This window comes from Silurus meridionalis, chromosome 20 (genome assembly GCF_014805685.1).
Source record: "Silurus meridionalis isolate SWU-2019-XX chromosome 20, ASM1480568v1, whole genome shotgun sequence".
Taxonomy (NCBI): Eukaryota; Metazoa; Chordata; class Actinopteri; order Siluriformes; family Siluridae; genus Silurus; species Silurus meridionalis.
This window is the reverse complement of record NC_060903.1, coordinates 11,717,501-11,738,751: the sequence shown is the minus strand read 5'-3', so window position 1 is coordinate 11,738,751 and position 21,251 is coordinate 11,717,501. Positions and strand designations below refer to the sequence as shown.

At 37.4% G+C, this 21,251-nt stretch overlaps 1 protein-coding gene across 1 annotated transcript in view; it reads left to right on the top strand.

Moving 5' to 3' along the window:
• Positions 1 to 19,864: 19,864 nt before the first annotated feature.
• mrps22 (mitochondrial ribosomal protein S22) overlaps positions 19,865 to 21,251 on the top strand; it is a 4,420-nt gene continuing 3,033 nt past the window's right edge. Inside the window, exons 1-3 of the mRNA XM_046876764.1 lie at positions 19,865 to 20,053; positions 20,447 to 20,604; positions 20,770 to 20,934. Coding sequence (XP_046732720.1) covers positions 19,927 to 20,053; positions 20,447 to 20,604; positions 20,770 to 20,934 — 450 coding nt within the window. The 5' untranslated portion in view covers positions 19,865 to 19,926. The remainder of the gene's footprint in view (positions 20,054 to 20,446; positions 20,605 to 20,769; positions 20,935 to 21,251) is intronic.

Here is a 21,251-nt window from a genome sequence, read left to right as displayed (position 1 = left end):
TAATGTAAACAAACATTCAAAATTAACAGATATATTTACATTAATAATAACAACAAAATGTTGTTCATGGGACAACATGGAATCTATGTCATACACAGAACAGGCACAATATCCATTTTACAGCCTCATAACTGTTTTGGCCATTTTTCTCTTTTTTTTTATATGCATAGCATTTTAACAATGGACATTGTCCCAAAGCAGCTTTACAGAATTAAACTGATTATGAATATAACTTACAATTATAATTCAAACCATGTAAGAAAACCTCTAGAAAAACCTCTCTGAGATGGCAACACTACCATAACATACTACCATAACACATGCTAAGTTCAGTAAAGTAGTACACAGACATAATTAAAGTAAAGTGTACTGTGTACTACAGTAAAGTAGTACACAGATTAGTACACAGACATAATTAAATGACCTAGGTAGAATAATCACTTCTACTGTTTTAGCTCATCATACACATGGGCACACATGAACATCACCATCCTTCCTCTTACACACACACACACACACACACACACACACATACACACACACACACACACACACACACACACACACACACACACACACACACACACACACACACCTCTGCTCAGCCAGATTTATTGTAAATGTCAGTCACCAACATAATGACAGAAATTGACTCCTACAGTTCTAAGACCACAGGACAGTCATTTTCAACAATGAACATTGTGTGCACTGTCTCACACACACAAACTCTTAGTTTAACCAAGTCCACAAACAAAATATAATAATTTACAATAGCGTTTTTCCCAGTAGGGGCAAGCTCATTTAAGTCTCAAAATACTGTATTGAACTCAAGCAAAGCGAACACGCACATAAAAAAACAAACAAACACAAACTGCCGCATGAAACCAGCCAAAGAGCGGGCTCTTGGGGCATTTAGTCATTAATAAATGTTTTAAGCTGTCTCAGGCCAAAATATATCATCATATTTTCTGCACTGTGATCTGAAACAATAATAAGCTTGATTTTTTTAAAATCTACAAAAAAAGGAAAACAACCAAATGAATAGTTTGAAAACATTAGGGATATATATACAATAAAGTATTTTCTTAAAATATCTGTAGCGTAATAAGTTACTTTCAGTCTATAATTTCTGTAAAAGGATAGTATGTTCAGTGTGACTTTATCACTAATAACAAATGACTCAGTGAAAATAAAAAAATGGGAAAGATTTATTGCATTTTTCTTCCTGTTAACAGGTGACATATTCCACGAGCTGTTTATTACATAATAAGATTTGTACTGACTAGACTTATACTGTATCTTCTTCTTCTTCTTTATACTGTATCTGCCTCTTTCACACCAACTACCTGCATGTCTTCCCTCACCACATCCAAAAAACCTCCTCCTTGGTCTTCCTCTTTTCCTCCTTCCTGGCAGCTCTATACTCAGCATTCACCTACCAATATAACCCATGTCCCTTCTCTGAACATGTCCAAACCATCTCAATCTCACCTCCCTCACCTTGTCTCCAAAATGTCCTACATGCGTGGTCCCTCTAATAAACTCATTTCTTATCCTGTCCAACCTCATCACTCCCAACAAAAACCTTAACATCTTCAGCTCTGCTACCTCCAGCTCCGCCTCCTGTCTTTTAGTCAATGCCACTGTCTCTAAATCATACAACATCTCAGGTCTCACCACAGTCCTATAAACTTTCCCTTTCACTCTTGCATATACCCTTCTATCACAAATCACTCCTGCCAGTCATCTCCACCCACTCCACCCTGCCTGCACTCTTTTCTACACTTCTCTAACACACTCTCCATTACTTTGCACTGTTGACCCCAGGTACCTAAACTCCTCCACCTTCTCCACCTTTTTTCCCTGCAACTACACCACTCCACTGCCCTCCCTCTCATTCACACACATGTACTCTGTCTTACTCCTACTGACTTCCATTCCCCTTTTCTCCAGCACATACCTCCACCTCTCCAGGCACATCTTCATCACAATATCAAAACATACCAACACACAAACAAACATCATAGTCTGTCTGACCTCGGGAAACTGTGTAAAATATAAATTAATACAGAATGCAGTGATTTGGGAATCTAATTAAACCAATTTCTTTTTTTATTTGACAAATAGCCTTTATTTGTCACATAAACATTACAGCGAAACTCTTTCTTTGCCATAATGCAGCACCCTGGATCACAGAGGGTTAAGGGCCTTGCTCAAGGTCTCAAGACTTGAACAATCCAACTTTCCCAACTTTCCATTCAGTAATTCTGCACCTCAACCACTTAGCTCCCCAAATATCTTTTAGATATATAATATTCTTTTTAGAAAACATATATTTAAACTGAGGAAATGTACCATTTAAAGGAAAAATAAGGTCATTTTGAATTTGCTGGCCACAACATGTCTAAATCAATCTAAAAAACTAAACTGGTTAATTAGCAACAGGTCAGTGACATGATTGGGTATAAAAAATAATATCTTAAAGAAGCAAAGTCACTCAGAAATGAATCATCAATCTGCAAGAAGAAACTGTATCTACAGAATTTTTTAAATAATGTTTTTCTACACAAAATTACAAAAGGCTTTGAATATCTCATCATCTAACTATACAGGGTTATTTAAAAAGAATGAACCGATTAAATTATGCAATATTTTATTAAGGAAAAGTAATACAAAACTCCAGCCAAGTCACAAGTATTATATTTAAAATTAACTTGGATAACTCCTTTTTCAAATGGTCACTGACTCATTCCATGACGATGCTTGAGAACTGAAGCAACGCGTCATGATATCGATTTATTATTTTTGAATAACCCTGTATAATATCAACAGAAGATCCCAAAAATTTGGAAAAATCTCTGTGCACAAGGGACAAGGTAAAAATCAGTATTGGAAACTCTGGAATTCTGAACAAAGTTTGTCGTGTCATCCACAGATGCAGATTAAAGTGCTATAATGCAAAGAGTAAGCCATATTTGAATCGAAATGTAAAAATATTTTTGGAAATTATGGACGCCGCATCCTCTAGACAGCTTTTACATCTGAAGAGGCACCATCAATGTTAAAAGCTATATACAAGCAACAACATATGCTTCTATCGAGACAACGTTTTTTTCCAGGGAAGGAATCTTTGCATATTTCAGCAAGACAATGCTAAAGCACATACTAAATCTATTACAACAGTAGAAAAGTCTAATTGCTTAACTGACCTGCCTGCAGTCCAGACTTTTCACCATTTTTCAAATTATTCGTTTATTCAGTTTAAACATTTGATATTTCCCAGCATTCCAATTTATTTGGAATAAAGGTGGTATGATTGAGTGGTGACAAAGTGGTTTTCTTTTGAACTGATGCAGAATAACCATTTGATAATTCCTTGCCAAATACTAACAATACAGTCAAATATCAAAATGGCCAAAAAAAAAAGCTTACCCCTTTTTTTTTAACTGAATAACTCTAATCTAAAATAGCAGTCCCCCACTCAGTGGTCACATTAAAATATTAAACTAAAGACAGCCCAGCCATTAGGGTTGCACAAGCCAGTGCACTCTTAGTGCCGGTCCCAAGCCCGGATAAATGGGGAGGGTTGCGCTAGGAAGGGCATCCAGCGTAAAACATGTGCCAAATCAAATATGCGGATCATGAAAGAGAATTTCATACTGGATCGGTCGAGGCCCAGGTTACCAACGACCGCCACAGGTATTGTTAGCCAACAGGGTACCGGTGGAAATTGGGCTACTGTTAGCCGAAGGAGGAGAAGGAGATGAGGAAGACGTCTACAGAGACAGAAGGGAAAAGAGAAGTGTAGGAGAGTGGAGGTTTGGGTTGGTACTTAAATGTTGGTACTATGACTGCTAAAGGGAGAGAGGTAGCTGATATGATAGAGCGAAGAAAGGTAGATATGTTGTGCATTCAGGAGACCAAGTGGAAAGGGAGTAAGGCCAGGAACATTGGAGGTGCGTTTAAACTGTTCTATCATGGTGTGGATGGAAAGAGAAATTATGTAGAGTGCAGTAAGAGTGTGGTCGAGGTGAAGACAGTTTCTGATAGGGAGATGATCGCTAAGCTGGAAGTTGAAGGGGCAATGATAAATGTCATCAGTGCTCATGCTCCACAAGTGGGTTGTTAGATGGAGGAGAAGGAAAAATTCTGGAGTGAGTTGGATGAAGTGGTAGAAGGTGTACCTAGGAAAGAACGATTGGTGATTGGAGAGCATAAGAAGAGAGGTTGGCAAAACAGAATTGGGATCGACAGAGTGATGAAAAAAGTAGACGGGTACAAGGAGATGCGGCAGCAGGTAAAGATGGATGTGGCAAAAGCCAAGGAAAAGCCATATGTAGAGCTGTAGGAGAAGTTGGACACTGGAGAGAAGGGGAATGAAAGTCAGTAGGAGTAAGACAGAGTACGTGTGTAAATGAGAGGGAGGGCAGTGGAGTGGTGCGGTTGCAGGGAGAAGAGGTGGAGAAGGTGGAGGAGTTCAGGTACCTGGGGTCAACAGTGCAAAGTAATGGAGAGTGTGTTAGAGAAGTGTAGAAAAGAGTGCAGGCAGGGTGGAGTGGTGGAGAAGAGTGTCAGGAGTGATTTGTGATAGAAGAGTATCTGCGAGAGTGAAAAAGAAAGTTTATAGAACTGTAGTGAGACCTGCAATGCTGCGATAATATTTAGAGACAGTGGCATTGACTAAAAGACAGGAGGTGGAGCTGGAGGTAGCAGAGCTGAAGATGTTAAGGTTTTCGTTGGGAGTGATGAGGATGGACAGGTTTAGAAATAAGTTTATTAGAGGGACATCGCATGTAGGACATTTTTAAGACAATGTGAGGGAAGCGAGATTGAGATGGTTTGGACATGTTCAGAGGAGGGACATGAGGTATATTGGTAGAAGAATGCTGAAAATGGAGCCACCAGGAAGGAGGGAAAGAGGAAGACCAAGGAGGCGGTTTATGGATGTGGTGAAGGAAGACATGCAGGTTGGGTTGAAAGAGGCAGATGTAGAGGACACGGGGGTATGGAGACGGATGATCCGCTGTGGCGACCCCTAATGGGAGAAGTCAAAAGAAGAAGAAGAAGAAAGTGTTAGCGAATTGTCGGAAGAAGCTCAACATGGGCATACTTATTACGCATTAAACAACTGGAGTAAGGATGTCATTGTAATATGGAATGGGTCATTCAATTAAATGTTAAACCCAGCCATTAGGGAGGCACAAGCCAGTGCACGCTTAGTGCCGGTCCCAAGCCCGGATAAATGGGGAGGGTTGCGTTAGGAAGGGCATCCAGTGTAAAACGTGCCAAATCAAATATGCGGGTCACGATTAAGAATTTCATACCGGATCGGTCGAGGCCCGGGTTAACAACGACCGCCATAGGTATCGTTAGCCAACAGGGTACCGGTGGAAATTGGGCTACTGTTGGCCGAAGGAGGAGAAGGAGAGGAGGAAGACGTCTACAGAGACTGCAAGGAAAGGAGAAGTGTAGGAGAGTAGAGGTTCGGGTTGGTACTTTAAATGTTGGTACTATGACTGGTAAAGGGAGAGAGGTAGATATGTTGTGTGTTCAGGAGTCCAAGTGGAAAGGGAGTAAGGCCAGGAACATTGGAGGTGGGTTTAAACTGTTCTATCATGGTGTGGATGGAAAGAGAAATTGTGTAGGGGTGATTCTGAAGGAAAAGTACAGTAAGAGTGTAGTGGATGTGAAGAGAGTTTCTGATAGGGTGATGAACGTGAAGCTGGAAGTTAAAGGGATGATGATAAATGTCATCAGGGCCTATGCTCCACAAGTCGGCTGTGAAATGGAGGAGAAGGAAAGATTCTGGAGTGAATTAGATGAAGTGGTAGATGGTGTACCTAGAAATGAACAATTGGTGATTGGGGCAGACTTTAATGGAAATGTAGGTGAAGGGAACAGAGGTGATGAGGAGGTAATGGGTAGGTATGGTTTTAAGGAGAGGAATGTGGAAGGGCGGATGGTGGTAGATTTTGCTAAAAGGTTGGAAATGGCAGTGGTGAATATATATTTTAAGAAGAAGGAGGACCATAGGGTGACGTATAAGAGTGGAGGAAGGTGCACACAGGTGGACTATGTTCTATGTAGGAGATGCAACCTGAAGGAGATTGGAGACTGTAAGGTGTTGGCAGGGGACAGTGTAGCTAGACAGCATCGGATGGTGGTCTGTAGGATGGTTTTAGAAGCGAAGAAGAAGAGGAGGAGAGTAAGGACTGAAAGAAGAATAAGATGGTGGAAACTAAAGGAGGAAGAGTGTAGTGTGAGGTTTAGGGAAGAGGTCAGACGGGCTCGGTGGTGGTGAAGAGGTGTTGGATGATTGGGAAACTACTGCAGGAGTGATAAGGGAGGCAGCTAGAAAAGTACTTAGGAGAGATGGCAGTGGAGTTTTTACCCAGATTTTTTAACGAGATTCTAAAAGGTGAGAGGATGCCTGAGGAATGGAGAAGGAGTGTGCTGGTACTGATCTTTAAGCATAAGGGAGATGTGCAGACCTGCAGTAACTACAGGGGAATTAAGTTGATCAGTCACACCATGAAGTTATGGGAAAGAGTAGTGGAAGCCAGGCTGAGAGAAGAGGTGACCATCTGTGAGCAACAGTATGGTTTCATGCCGAGAAAGAGCACCACAGATGCCTTATTTGCTTTGAGAATGTTGATGGAGAAGTATAGAGAAGGACAGAAGGAATTGCATTGTGTATTTGTGGATTTAGAGAAAGCGTATGACTGAGTGCCAAGAGAAGAGTTGTGGTACTGTATGAGGAAGTCAGGTGTATCAGAGCAGTATGTGAGGGTGGTGCAGGACATGTATGAGGACAGTGTGACAGCAGTGAAGTGTGCAGTAGGAACGACAAACTGGTTCAAGGTGAAGGTTGGACTGCATCAAGGATCGGCCCTGAGCCCTTTCCTGTTTGCAGTGGTGATGGACAGGTTGACGGACGAGGTCAGACAGGAGTCTCCATGGACTATGATGTTTGCGGATGATATTGTTATTTGTGGTGAGAGTAGTGAGCAGGTTGAGAAGAGCCTGGAGAGGTGGAGGTATGCGCTGGAGACAAGTGGAATGAAAGTCAGTAGGAGTAAAACAGAGTACGTGTGTGTGAATGAGAGGGAGGGCAGTGGAGTGGTGCGGTTGCAGGGAGAAGAGGTGGAGAAGGTGGAGGAGTTCAGGTACCTGGGGTCAACAGTACAAAGTAATAGAGAGTGTGTTAGAGAAGTGAAGAAAAGAGTGCAGGCAGGGTGGAGTGGGTGGTGAAGAATGACAGGAGTGATTTGTGATAGAATGGTATCTGCAAGAATGAAAGGGAAAGTTTATAGGACTGTGGTGAGGCCTGCAATGTTGTATGGATTAGAGACAGTGGCATTAAGTAAAAGACAGAAGGTGAAGCTGGAGGTACCAGAGCTGAAGATGTTAAGGTTTTCGTTGGGAGTGATGAATATGGACAAGATTAGAAATGAGTTTATTAGAGGGACAGCTCATGTTGGACGTTTTGGTGATAAGGTAAGGGAGGCGAGATTGAGATGGTTTGGACATGTGCAGAGGAGGGACATGAGTTATATTGGTATAATTCTGAGGATGGAGCCGCCAGGCAGGAGGAAAAGAGGAAGGCCAAAGAGGAGGTTCATGGATGTGGTGAGGGAAGACATGCAGGTAGGTGGTGTGAAAGAGGCAGATGTAGAGGACAAGGTGGTATGGATTGAGCAGCCGAAAGAAGAAGAAGAAGATTCAATTAAATGTTATGGTCACACAGTGACAGGCTATATGTTCATTGTACAAATGAATGGATCGGAAACATTTAGAGTCACCCCCACATGTCAGCAAGTCTGTTGCTGCTGTCACTCGTCAGAAGCAGGTTACTAATGGAGCAGACTATTCAAATGCTAAAATAACACACACACATATCCTTACATTGTGTGGTCGACCCACACACATACTCCTTTTTACACAAAACATACAGAAGCACGTGTACATACATCCCTAAGCACATGCGCACACACACACACACACACACACACACACACACACACACACACTCCCACACACACACACACACACACACACCCCACACACACACATGTACATTATTCTATATGAAGTTTCTTTTTTTTATTCTGTATGGAGATCTAACAGTTTATTAATTTAGATTAGATTATCTACATTTATTTCTGTTAAGCATTACTTAAATAGAAAATCATTCCCAAATATCCTCAAATAAATGTAATAATAACTTGAGACAAATTCATGATGTCAGTTTCAATACCTCATAATGATAACATCAAAATCTTTGGGATTTCACTCTAGCATCATCATATGTCATATGTCTCTGTTGCAGTCTGAAATCCTATAATATGAAACCCATTTAATCCTAAATATTTCCAGCTGTGTCAGTAAATTATTTTTACTGCCAGGACAACACCATATAACAGAATTTATTACTTTAATCACTTAAATCACTTAGTTTATTTTGCAGTTAGCCAAATGAACTGAAAAGCAAGCGTGTTTGTTGGAATGGTGGGGTGACTCACTGCATGGGATAGAGAAATATTGTAATAAAGACAAAAAATATGGCATTACTGATCTACCTGTGGTTACCTGAGATTAGTGTAGAGGGGTCTACATTTCTAGTTGCTCAACCTTGACCTAGGAAAGTGATATTTGATTATATGAAAAATAATGCCTATTAATGGGCTCATTTCATGACTAGTGCTATGAGCTTCAAGGCCAAGCTCACCAAGGGGACTGGGGAAGGTTTCATTACCAGCTTAACATTTAAAAAAAAATATGGAATGTTTGAATCAATGTTTCCAGCTTTGCCAAATGGTGGCACCCATTCTGCTGTCATTTCAGGTAGTATGGTGAGGACTATAACCACCACTTTTGCAACATGATTTTTTTAAGTCAGCACCTAATACGTATAGGCTTTTTGGAGCTTCTGGGCAAAGACAAATGGGCAGTCAATCTTAGTATACTGAAATGTTGATGCTATGCAGATGACTCATTACAGAATGGTTTATTCCATGTCATGATACTTTAGCAGGTTTAGCAGGTATTACCAATTTTCCCCTGTTAAGCCTCAGTCTGAACCTGGAGGACTGCAGGACTGAAGCCTGAATGAAATCTTGATATTGGCTTTAAGATTGCACCAATGGCCCACATCCCTCTAAGAAGCTGTCAAGGGTTTTGAGGGGTGAGGACTCCATAAAAAATCCCATTTACATAAGTATACAGACCCTTTAGTCAGTATTAAGTTGAAGCACCTTTGGCAGCAGTTACACCCTCGAGTCAGTTCAAGTCAGGATTTTGGCTGGGCCACTCTAGGACATTCACAGAGTTGTTCCTAAGCCCCTCCTGTGTAGTCTTGGCTGTGTGCTTAGGGTTTTTTTGTCATGTAGGAAGGTGAACCTTTGGTCAAGCCTGAGGTCCTGAGCTCTGTTGAACAGGTTTATATTGGGGATAGCTCTGTATTTTGCTCTATTTAGCTTTCCCTCAACCCTGACCATTTGCCAAGTCCCTGCTGAAAAAAAAAACACCCCCACAGCATGATGCTGCCAACATCATGCTTCAATGTTGAGATTGCATTAGGCAGGTGATGATCGGTGCCTGTTTTCTACCAGACATAACATTAAAAAATTAATGCCAAATTTTGTTTTTTTCAGACCAGAGAATCTTGTTCCACACAAGGTCTGAGAGTCCTTTAGCAGGCTCCTATGGGTTTTGCACAGCGGAGAGGCTTTGGTCTAGCCACTCTGCCAAGATAGATGGAGGGTTCTTGGTCACCGGGTTCTTGGTCATTGCTCTCACTAAGGTCTTTGTCCCCGAATTACTTATTTTGGCCAGACGACCAGCTCTTGTGCCATACTTCTTTCATATAAAAATTATGGAGGTCGCTGTGGTCTTTTTGTAGCATGCCCCAGATCTGTGCCTTTCAACAATCCTGTTTCTGAGTTCTGCGGGCAGTTCCTTTGACCTAATGTCTTGGTTTTTGCTCTGATATGCATTGTCAGCTGTGAGGTCTATAGAGAGTTGTGTGCCTTTTCAAATCATGCTCAATTAATAAACTTCTCCACAGGTGGATTTTAATCAAGCTGTATAAACATCTTGGCAGTGATCAAAAGAACTGATAGGTACCTGAGCTTATTTTCAGTGTTGTTGCAAAGGGTCTAAATACTTTTGTACATGTGATATTTGAAAAAATGTACAAACATTTATAGAATTCTGGTTTTACTTTGTAATCATGGGGTACTGTTTAGATTAATGAAAAAAAAAATATTTAAAGAAATTTAGTATTATTACTTTTTAAATGCACTGTATGTCTTGTCCGAATTAGGTAGAGGGGAATATAGATTATCCAGTGTTTACTGTCCTTTACACATTCCTTACTTTTATTAAGCACCTGTTTCTCATCTGGTTTTGCTGAACATTCAGTTCAATTCAATTTAATGCAATTCAATTCAATTCAATTCAATTCAATTCATTTTTATTTGTATAGCTCTTTTAACAATGAACATTGTCTCAAATCAGCTTTACACAGATAATGTGGTGATTAAAAGTGAATATGTTCTTTATGAGTAAGTTTGTCCTTGATGAGCAAGCCAGTGGCGACTATAGCAAGGAAAAACTCCCCAAAATGGCATAAATAAGAAACCTTGAGAGGAACCAGACTCAAGAGGGAAAAGTAATATGTAATTTATCACTTCGACTAGCACTGTCTCGTGCTGTGTTAAAACCTTTTGTAGGATCTTGAAGATAACCATACAAAACCACCCATCATTTCTGAATATTTTCACAAAATATTTGATATGTAATATATGATTAGCAGCTAATACTGGATCTCAAAAATCCTCATTGACTATTAAATCAGAAAGGTATCTATGAAAAGCCACCACGGCATAGTTTACTTTTTGGATTAAGACAAGTATGTATTTACAGATTCACCACAACCAACAAATTTTCCTTAAAATAATTTATTGTGATGAGTTTGTTTATTTTAAAAATATCGGGAAAATTGGCTGCAGAAATGCAAAGTTTTTATTTGAAAGGGCATTGACATTGACTATTTCCAGTGAGAACTGAATGGAATGGAACAGGCTGAAATATTTAGGAAGGTTTTAACCAGCAAACAATTCTCTGAATAATCTTTTCTGTACATTTCATGTAAAAGCGTTGAAATTGGTACTTGCAACAATGGCACAATGCATAGTAATATATTAAACTATAAAATATTTTAATGGGTCAAATGTTTTACTTACCTTATTTTAGACATTTCAAATGATGCAATTGTTTTTTGTTTTTTTTATCACAGTCTTACTCTTCTACATATTAAGCTCCCATTTTGACAATGCCATGTGCTTTTGTTTATTTAAAATCTTACTTCCTGTTCTAGTCTCTGCCCTTGTCCTGTTTTTGATTTGTTTCCTGTTGTCCTCCTTTGTCAAGATTCTGTTAATTACATTGTCTATTTAGATGCTTTTTTGTTTCATTTATTGATTTATTTAGAGAAATCACAGCCTAGCATTATTTACTTTTATATTTGTTTATCTGTTTGATTGGTCATTTTAATTATTTTAATTGTAGATTTATTTAATTGTTTTTGGTCATTTTAATATGGGATTAAGCCAAACCCCAGTAACTGAAAACATGTAGCCTATTAATAAAAAAAAAAGATAACCCCCCCTGCTCTGAAAAATTTCAGGACAAGATATGTATTTAATATTTTTAGTAAATGCTTTGTCTATCCAATTGCCAGGTTGCTGTTTTTTACTGGCTAACAAGTCAGAATAGATTAACCTTACTAAAACTGTGCTCCTGTAGTATTAAGCAGTACAGACTTATCATTTGTTGGTGAAAGTGGACATTTTATTAAATAGATAAAATAGCATCAAAACAACTTACAAATTTGCAATCAGAGACAAAAACAACCATTTGATGTCGTCATCACATTTTACTCATATCCTTTACCATCATCCTTAACCATAAACCAGGCTGTTGCGTGTCAGACTACTTCCAGAATGTTTTTAAGATGACAGTGACAAATGACCATCTTTTCCTTAGTCTTTGATTGGTCTGTGGGAGTGGAACAGCATTAATGAGTTTGGAGCCATAATTAGCATCCCACTCACTCATCACCAGAATTGATTCTCTTACTGCGTGTGTGTTCTTTCCTGTGTGGTGTGCCTCCTAATTACTGGCCCCATTCAGTGTGCCAGTGCTTGGATAAAGTAAGTGAGGAAATCATCCTGCCTGTGTTCTCTTAGATTTTGGAGTTAAAACACATTAAACGTTCTCTATTGATCTATATTTGGCACAATGCAAGACAATAAAGAGGAAAACTCTCTTAGCCTTTAGGTACTTAGTACAAGTGGGAAAAAACTTCTGTTTCTTGGATGATAACATATAGCAAGATTGAAGAAGACCAGTATGATACTAATCTCATAATTTGCACATTTCTAATTGTTTATTTATTGTTAATATTGTAATTAATATTTACCTTCGAATATTTTTTTAAAAGTCAGATTTATACTACTGCTACTACTACTAATGCTAATACTAATACTAGTATTAATTCTACAACTACTACTACTACTATGGTAAAATATATCAAAAATACCCAAAGGTTTGTAGACACTAATATGTGCGATTTAAACATTCAGATTTAACCCCCTTTGTTGTTATAAAATCCTGCATTCTCTTAGAAACTCTTGCCACTAGATTTTTTAATGTTGCTTTAGATATTTGTCCATGCAGCCCCAAGAGTAGTAATGAGGTCAAGCACTGGTTAGAACACAATCCGTCTATCTATTAAACATCTGTTATTGTGCATCACAATATGCATTTTATGTTAAACAGTACTGTAATTAGGAGTTTTTAACCAACTTTATCACTTTTGCTGGTAACTCCAGCCAATGAACTGTAGACCACCTACCTAAAAAATCTTTACCTTTTAGCAAAACAATAGAATAAACTCTTACAAGCCGATTTTATACACCCTCAGAACTGCTGCATTTAAAGTGCTGGTTTTGGCATTCAGCCTTGGTATTTAAGTTTGACTTTCTCTTGTATATCATGTTCAGACTATTTTGTGTGATGTAAAATTTAATAAAGTATAATATAATAAAATTGGTCCTGTAGAGCATGTTCCCCTACATTGTGCCTCAATTTAGAGAAGGCTCCAGGCTTTCCCATGACCCATGATATAAGAAGTATTTATATTTATGCCATTTATTAGACACCTTTATTCAGAATGATGTACAGCATTTGTTTGATTCTTTATCAATTAATAAATCAACACTGGTTCACTCGGTTGCAGACTTGATTAATACCATCAGCCTGAAATCTGTTGAGAAGAATTAGGGCACACTTAAAAAAAAAACACAAAAAAACAAAAAAAGACATTAAACTAAAATTGCTAGTTTAAGTAGAGGAAAGTGTAGAAGAAATATTAAGTATATGAAATATATTAGTGGATTGTAAATTTGGATTAAAATTTCCTTTTTATTTAAATGTTAAACCCTGAGAGAGAGAGAGAGAGAGAGAGAGAGAGAGAGAGAGAGAGAGAGAGAGAAAAATTGTATGACTATAAAGAAATGTAGTATAGAGTAACCTGACAAAACAGGTCTAATGATAAAATAGCTTATTTTATTATATTTTTTAATAAAAAATTAAAAATACAACACGTGATATTTTGTAAAACAAAAACAAAAATAAAAAACAACTAAGAAAAAACATCAATAATTTATTTTACCGATATATGTGTTCATATTTGGTCTATGGTTAAACAGAGCTACAGGCAGGTGGATGTGAGTTGGTTGTAAAAAGCACAACTATGGAAAATAAATCAAAGAAGGAAGAACTGCATCCACTTCCCAAGAATTTTCACTACAAGATTAATATCCTTAAAGAGCTTTGGTAAAAGGTAAGTCTTTTCAGTTAGTGTGTGTGTTAGTGTGTGTGTGTGTGTGTGTGTGTGTGTGTGTGTGTGTGTGTGTGGTGCAAGTCATTTACATCAGGCAAGCTGTGTCAGATTACCTCTAACAAACCTGCACTCATCACCCAGAAACTGAGGAGGTAAAATCTGAGCAAGTATGAGAAAGAAAGAGAAAGATTGATGATGAGAAGAAGGCAGTTACACTGAATGTGAGAACTGACAAAGTTCTGGTGTCATGTTGACCTCCGGTTCCTCTCTCCCATCTGCTGCTCCTTTACTCCCAAAGAACACAAGGTTGAAAAAGACAGTAAAAATTCTGTGGAGTCAAAACTTGAAGAATTTTTCCACTAACTATAAGACCTTGACCTATTTTCCCCCTAACCAAACAGAATACACACACCTTTTCCATTTCACCTTTTTATGAACTCTTTGTTCTCTGGCAAAATGAAAATAAACACACACTTTCATACTTACAACAGGTGCATGCACACACACACTCACATACACACACACTACACGGGCTTATGCACCATTTTCTTCACTTCCCAAACCTCCTTTACTGATTATCCAGTCTGTGTATGTTTGTGTGTATGTTTGAAGGTAGGTGAGCCAGCCATAAAGAGCATATGGTTCATTATGGGGACAGCTGTTGCTTGCTGAAAGCTTGATTGTTTCTGCTGCCTTACTCTATCGCACCCTCCAGCCGCTCATACAGACAAAAAATGTCAAAATGGCTTTGTTAAGTATTTGTTATAAACAATTATGTTTTAATCCCTTTGGGACAAAGATACTGCCTCCAGCTGCCTGCCAGTCTCATGCCTTACAACAACAATGCTGAGGAAAAAATGTCTTTGAATTTAAAAGTACTTAGGTATGCAGTTCCAATTGTGCAAAAAATATGTCAGCTTTGTGCAATGCATTTTCTCTGTCAGTCATCAAGATATATTTTTTCAATTACGCTGATGTGTATTTGTGTATTGAGAAATTGTAATTGTTTTAATCTTTCTCTTTGTTCTGTCCTTCCCGTTCCAATGAAGATTTATAATTGTATTATATATTATGATAGATGATAGTTTACATTACCGTTCTTCCTTTACTTTTCTGACTAAACCTGCTAAATAAAAATAAACAAAATGATTAGCTTGGGTTTAAACATTATTTTGTTGCATCTACTGTTTTGCATGTTAACTATGTTGGAAAATTATGATGTCATTTGCTGTTAGTAAACCACACAATTACGATTTACAACTCGACAGTAAATAAGAGTGAGAATGAAACAACAATTGCAAAGCTGCAAGAAATCAAAATGTAGATGTTTGTGTTCCTAAAAGGTTTAACATTAAAGCATTTACTTACAGCAGGAGCTTAAGAGTTCAAATTGCAAGGTTGACACATGTGTGGCCAGGAGTGAAAGGGAGTAGAACTGAATAAGCTCTGTATATGAGTAGGGTGATGTTACTCTCATTGTTGTCAATCAGATCAACACTAGTCAGCAGTGGCCCTCTGTGAGTTCATGTACATGAATGTGAAAAGTTAGTGCTCTGCTTGAAGTGTGTTTATCTGCCCTGTGTTTAAAACGTCAATAGACCAATGCAGATTATTAACAATTAAAACAATTAAACAAATGAAAAAAACGTGAAAAGAAGAGAAAAAGATTTGCTGCAAAATTAAATTTCATGTTTAATAATCAAGTGTGTCTCTAAGCTCTCCATGTGATCATATATTAATTATGTAGTGTCAAATATCAGCACTTGTCTTAATTCATCTAATTCCTAATTCATTCTGTTCATCACATTTTTTGTGCTAATCTTATACAAATATTTTTTCATTCTTCTGTTATTCATTATTATTTTAGTCAACACTGGCATGTTTTCTGTTTTCTTTCCTAATTGCTGCTGTTGATCAGACATTATCACAACAAATGCACGCCTAAAAATCTTTTCTAAAAGAGCATCATTGTTCTTGTTGCATCAAGTGCAATACACGAGGAGTAGAAAATATAAAAGTGATGGTCTGGTGTGACTTGGAAAGCTGGCGCCATCTTTAGATAGACTTTATTACTGTAGAAGATAATTTTAATTTGTTTTGAATAAACCTGTTTTTCATTATCAATAGTGTCACATAAATGATTATCATTGGGTTAAAGGAAACACAGAGAAAATGAAGACTTGACTTTTGAAGTTGTACTCATGCTTTATAACAAAAGTGCAGGTACAGTATTTGGAATGCAAATAGTTAGAATGCAAAGTAAAAAAAATAATAAAGGTGTTAATTGTTTATTTATATCATTAAAAAAATGGAAATTAAATGAACAGAAGAAAATCTAAATCAAATCAATATTTGGTGTGACCACCCTTTTGTGCCTGCAAAACAGCACCAATTCTTCTAGGTACACATGCACACAGTTTTCGAAAGACTTTGGCAGGTAAGTTCTTCCAAACATTTTGAAGACCTTACCACAGATCCTCTGTTGATGTATCCTGCCTCAAATCCTTCTATCTTTTCATGTAATCCCAGACAGATTTGATTAATTCCATCTAAATTGCCATCAGGCATTTATTTTTAGCCTTCCCCAGAGATGTGCATTACAATTGTTCTGTCTCTGCACTCTGTAGCAGATCATATGCTTTCATGGCTTGGATTTTGCTCTGATATGCATTGCCAGCTGTGATGCCTTCTATAGAGAGAGATGCATCATGTCCAATCAATAAACCTGTCCACGGTCAAGGTGTAGAAGAATCTCAGCAATGATCACTTAAGCAAATGTTTATGTGTTGTGTACATGTGATATTTTTTTATAAGAAGAAATTCTGGAATTCTGTTTTCACTTTGACAGTATAGGGTACTAGATAAAGATTAATGTGAAAAAGATATTTTTGTGACTGTAGTATCAGACTGCAACATGTTTTAATATTGTCTATGCCTTACAATGCTACAATATCTCTGAGCATACAAAAAGTACATACTCTGGATTCCAGCCAGCAACTAGAATGCAGACATAGTTGTTTTCACAGATTCAGGTTTTTTCCATGTTTTTAGCGTCACCATTTAAACAATATCGTGTTACCTAGCAAATTAGTTTTTTTCATTTTCAATTTTTATTTATTTTTATCAGAGCCAAGATTATCTCAGAGATGCTGATGTAAGATGATGCTTGTTGCAAAAATGCTGATTATTGCACTTAAATAGGAAAGAGGAGTCTGAAGTGGGGATTAGGCTGGTGCAAATATCAGCAATCTTATCTGTCAGATTTTTACTTAAGACCTGCCTATTTGCTGACCCTTGCCTTAGAACTAAAAACTTTCTTTTTGACTGAATGAAAACATGCAGTTTGCCATCGATGCTGGCCAGTAGATCTTCAGATCTTTATGCAAATCAAAAAGGAAAGTTCATGCCTGACAGCTAATACAAAAAAAAATGTAAATATCTATGACTGGAGGATATTTAAATATTGTCAAATTCAAGCATCTCAACAAATGTAATTTGTTTTGACATGTATCCTGTTTAGTATGTGGTGCCAGAATATGGACCCAGATAAAAGTAAATTCAAGCATGTACTGTGTATGTAGAAATGTAAAAAATTCTCTGCCTTATTTTGCTAAAACAGTTTGAGTGAATATGTGGTTACTGATTTAATAAAAAGCGTGTTTATTTTTGGTGTAACTCACATTGCTTTATTAAGCAGGAAAAAGAAGAGATTAAGATAAAGAAGTGTATTTGCTTCAAAACATTTCTTTTGGGGAATTTTGTATTTTACACATGAATTACAGTAGTATTTAAGTTAAATGGTAAGACTACCATTTTCTTATAGTAAAGAACAGTGTTACCTTTGTGCCAAAGGTAAATTTGACAAAAAAAATTGTAAAAAATAAAAAAATCTTTTTGCTTTAACAACCCCTAAATCATTTTTTTATATATCCAACTTGGGTTTCTTATGACTATTAAATAAAAAGTGCTTTTTCTATATTATATAGAGTTCAGTTTAATTTGTGAAATTTTTTATCTTATACAGCGGGGAAAATAATTATTTGACACATCAGCATTTTTTTCAGATTTCTAAGTGGGCTATTGACACAAAATTTCCACCAGATGTAGCCATCAAGCCAAATATTGAATTCATACAAAGAAATCAGAACATTTAAGTATACAAGTTAAATCATAATAATTAAAGTGAAATGACACAGGGAATAAGTATTGAACACATGAAGATAACAAGGTGCAAAATGGCATAGAAAGCCAGGAGATCACCTGAAATCTGTCAGTATTGAGAGAAACCCTGCCCCTATCAGTACTAATTGATATCAGCTGCTTTAGTCCTAATGGATGGCCTATAAAGACTTCTCATTACCTAGGAGGCACACAGGAAAGACTTCATGATGGGTAAAAGCAAAGAACTCTCTCAAGATCTTCATAATCTTATCGTTGAAAAGCATTTAGATGGGAATGGTTATAGGCGCATTTCCAGAATGCTGAATGTTTCTGTGAGCACTGTGGGGGCCATTATCCGGAAATGGAAAGAGCATCAGTTCACCATAAACCGGCCACATAAGATCCCTGTCCGAGGAGTCCAAAGAATAATCAGGAGAATTCACCAAGAGCCAAGAACCACTCGGGCAGAACTTAAGGAAGACCTTGCATCAGCAGGTACTGTTGTTTCAAAGAAAACTATAAGCAATGCACTGAACCGCCATGGCATCCATGCACGCTCACCACGCAAGACTCCACTGCTGAACAAAAAGCATTTTGAGGTTTGGTTAAAGTTAACGAAAGAGAATTTGGAAAAGCCTGTGGATTATTGGGAGACTATAGTATGGTCAGATGAAAGCAAAATTGAACCTTTTGGCAGTCATTCTACACACCATGTTTGGAGAAGAAATGGCACTGCCCACCACCCCAAGAACACCATACCAACAGTTAAGTTTGGGGGTGGAAGCATCATGGTTTGGGGCTGCTTTTCAGCAAGGGGTACTGGCAGACTTCATATTATTAAAGGCAGGATGAATGGAGAAATGTACTGGGACATTCTGGATAAAAATCTGCTGTCATCTACCAGAAAGCTGAAAATAAGAAGAGGGTGGACATTTCAGCAAGACGATGATCCCAAACACAAGGCCAAGGAAACAATGAAGTGGTTTCAAAGAAAGAAAATCAAGTTGCTTGAAGTCAATCACCTGACCTAAATCCCATAGAAAATCTATGGAGAGAACTGAAGATCAAAGTTCAATAAAGAGGCCCAAGGGACCGTCAAGATTTAAAGACCATTTGTGTGGAAGAATGGGCCAGAATCACTCCTGATCAATGCAGACGACTGGTCTCTCCATACAAGAGGCGTCTAGGAGCTGTAATCACCAACAAAGGCTTTTCTACAAAATATTTAATAAAGTGTGTTCAATACTTATTCCCTGTGTCATTTCACTTTATTTATTATGACTCAACTTGTATACTTAAATGTTCTGATTTCTTTGTATGAATGTAATATTTGGCTTGATGGCTACATCTGGTGGAAATTTTGTGTCAATAGCCCATTTAGAAATCCCCTTACTGATAAAAATGCTGATGTGTCGAATACTTATTTTCCCTGCTGTACATAAGTTAATATAGTTATTTAAGTTAGAAAATACTGAGAAAAGCATTCTCACAGCATGCTGCTTAGATTGCTATTTTTCATGGTAAAGGGCAAAACATTTACATGTTTGCTCTTAACAACCGCTCAAACCATTTGTTGTATTTGTAGAAGGTATTAAAGTAAAATTTCAAATTCCAAATCTCGATCTTTCTCTTTTTTAATGGAATCCCACAAAAAAAGAGATATTTAATATAGTCAAATGTTCATGTTTGAAATAATTTTTATTTGATCATTTAAAAAATATATAAAACGAACAAACATCATTCTGTCGTTAGTTTTGACTGCTATGTGGTCTATGAACGCTAGAGGGCGATCAGCGCTGCAGTTCATCGTCACGTCCGCAGAAAATTAAAACGAGGAAGAAGAAGCAGGCGGAAACATGGCTGCGTTCAGTGCGGCACTGCGATTATTTCGTTTTTGTCATGGAGTGAGAAATGTTGGTTTTGATGATAGAACCGTTTTACGGGGTGTCAAGCGCCTTTTTTGTAGTTTATCTTCAGTGGACAGTGAGTAAACAATAGTTTAAATTTCTACAAATGAAAGCAGCGAACAGTGAAGGGTGTTTGCATATTGACCTGTGCTCAGATAACCTTAACATCTGTAATGAATGGACACAAACATCTCACTGAGCATCAAACTAAAATCTGTGATATTGTTTGCAATGAGAGATTTTAAATTTACAATGCACTTCATGCTGGATTTCTGTCAGGATTTTTGTTAGGCAAGGGTTGACTTATTTAAGTATATATATATATATATATGTGTGTATATACAGTAATTTAGGTTATAACTATATAATTGAGGCTGATAAGAGAGCATTTAGGTAAATAAGCTTGCTTCTAAATTCCTGATATTTATCTTAAACCCTCTCACCCTTTCCTATCTTCTTTTCTTTCCAGAAACTGATGGAGTCATAAAAATCGAGTTCATGGATGCTGAAGTTCAAGACATTTTGACAAGAATCACAGGACTGGATTTGAATAAAGTATTTCGTCCAGTTAAACAGGAGCTAAAACCACCAAAGTATAAACTTCTGACTGATTCTCAGCTAGAGGAGGTAAGACAGAAATCTTTGGCCACCTTTTTGTTCCTCTATGAATTTATTCATGTTTTGAGTTGTATGTGCATTTAGCAAATATGCAAACTCACATCAGTTTAAAAGTGTTGTACTTGATAAACTAAAGAAAGATAAAGATGTAGTGGAATAAAAATGTGTTTGTAGGTAGTGCAGAAGGCAGAGCACCAGGCCCAGAGGTTGCTGAAGATGCCCCCTGTATTATCAGAAAGGCAACCTATCGAGGATGTCCTGTGTGAAGATAAGATTCTGGAGGGCATGGATGCTGCCAAATACGTCTTCACTGACATCAACTACAACATCCCACACAGAGTAATTATATATGTGTATGAATAGTGTGTATATGCTGTTATAAATGAAATGTCAGCAAGTCGTGTCAGAATCAGGGATTCAGACAAATCATCTGACTGGTACAGTGGAAATAAGTGGTAGCTGATGAGCCCATTTTTTATTTTTAAAGCTTGTTAGATGTGATGTCTGTAGTGCAAAATATGAACTGAAATAATAATAATAATATAATAGGGTTAATTTTTTGTAGCATTTTATATATAGGGCAGTTGGATTCACATTTAGCATTACATTCAGAAAATATTATTTATATTTGCAATAGATTTATTAATATATAAAAA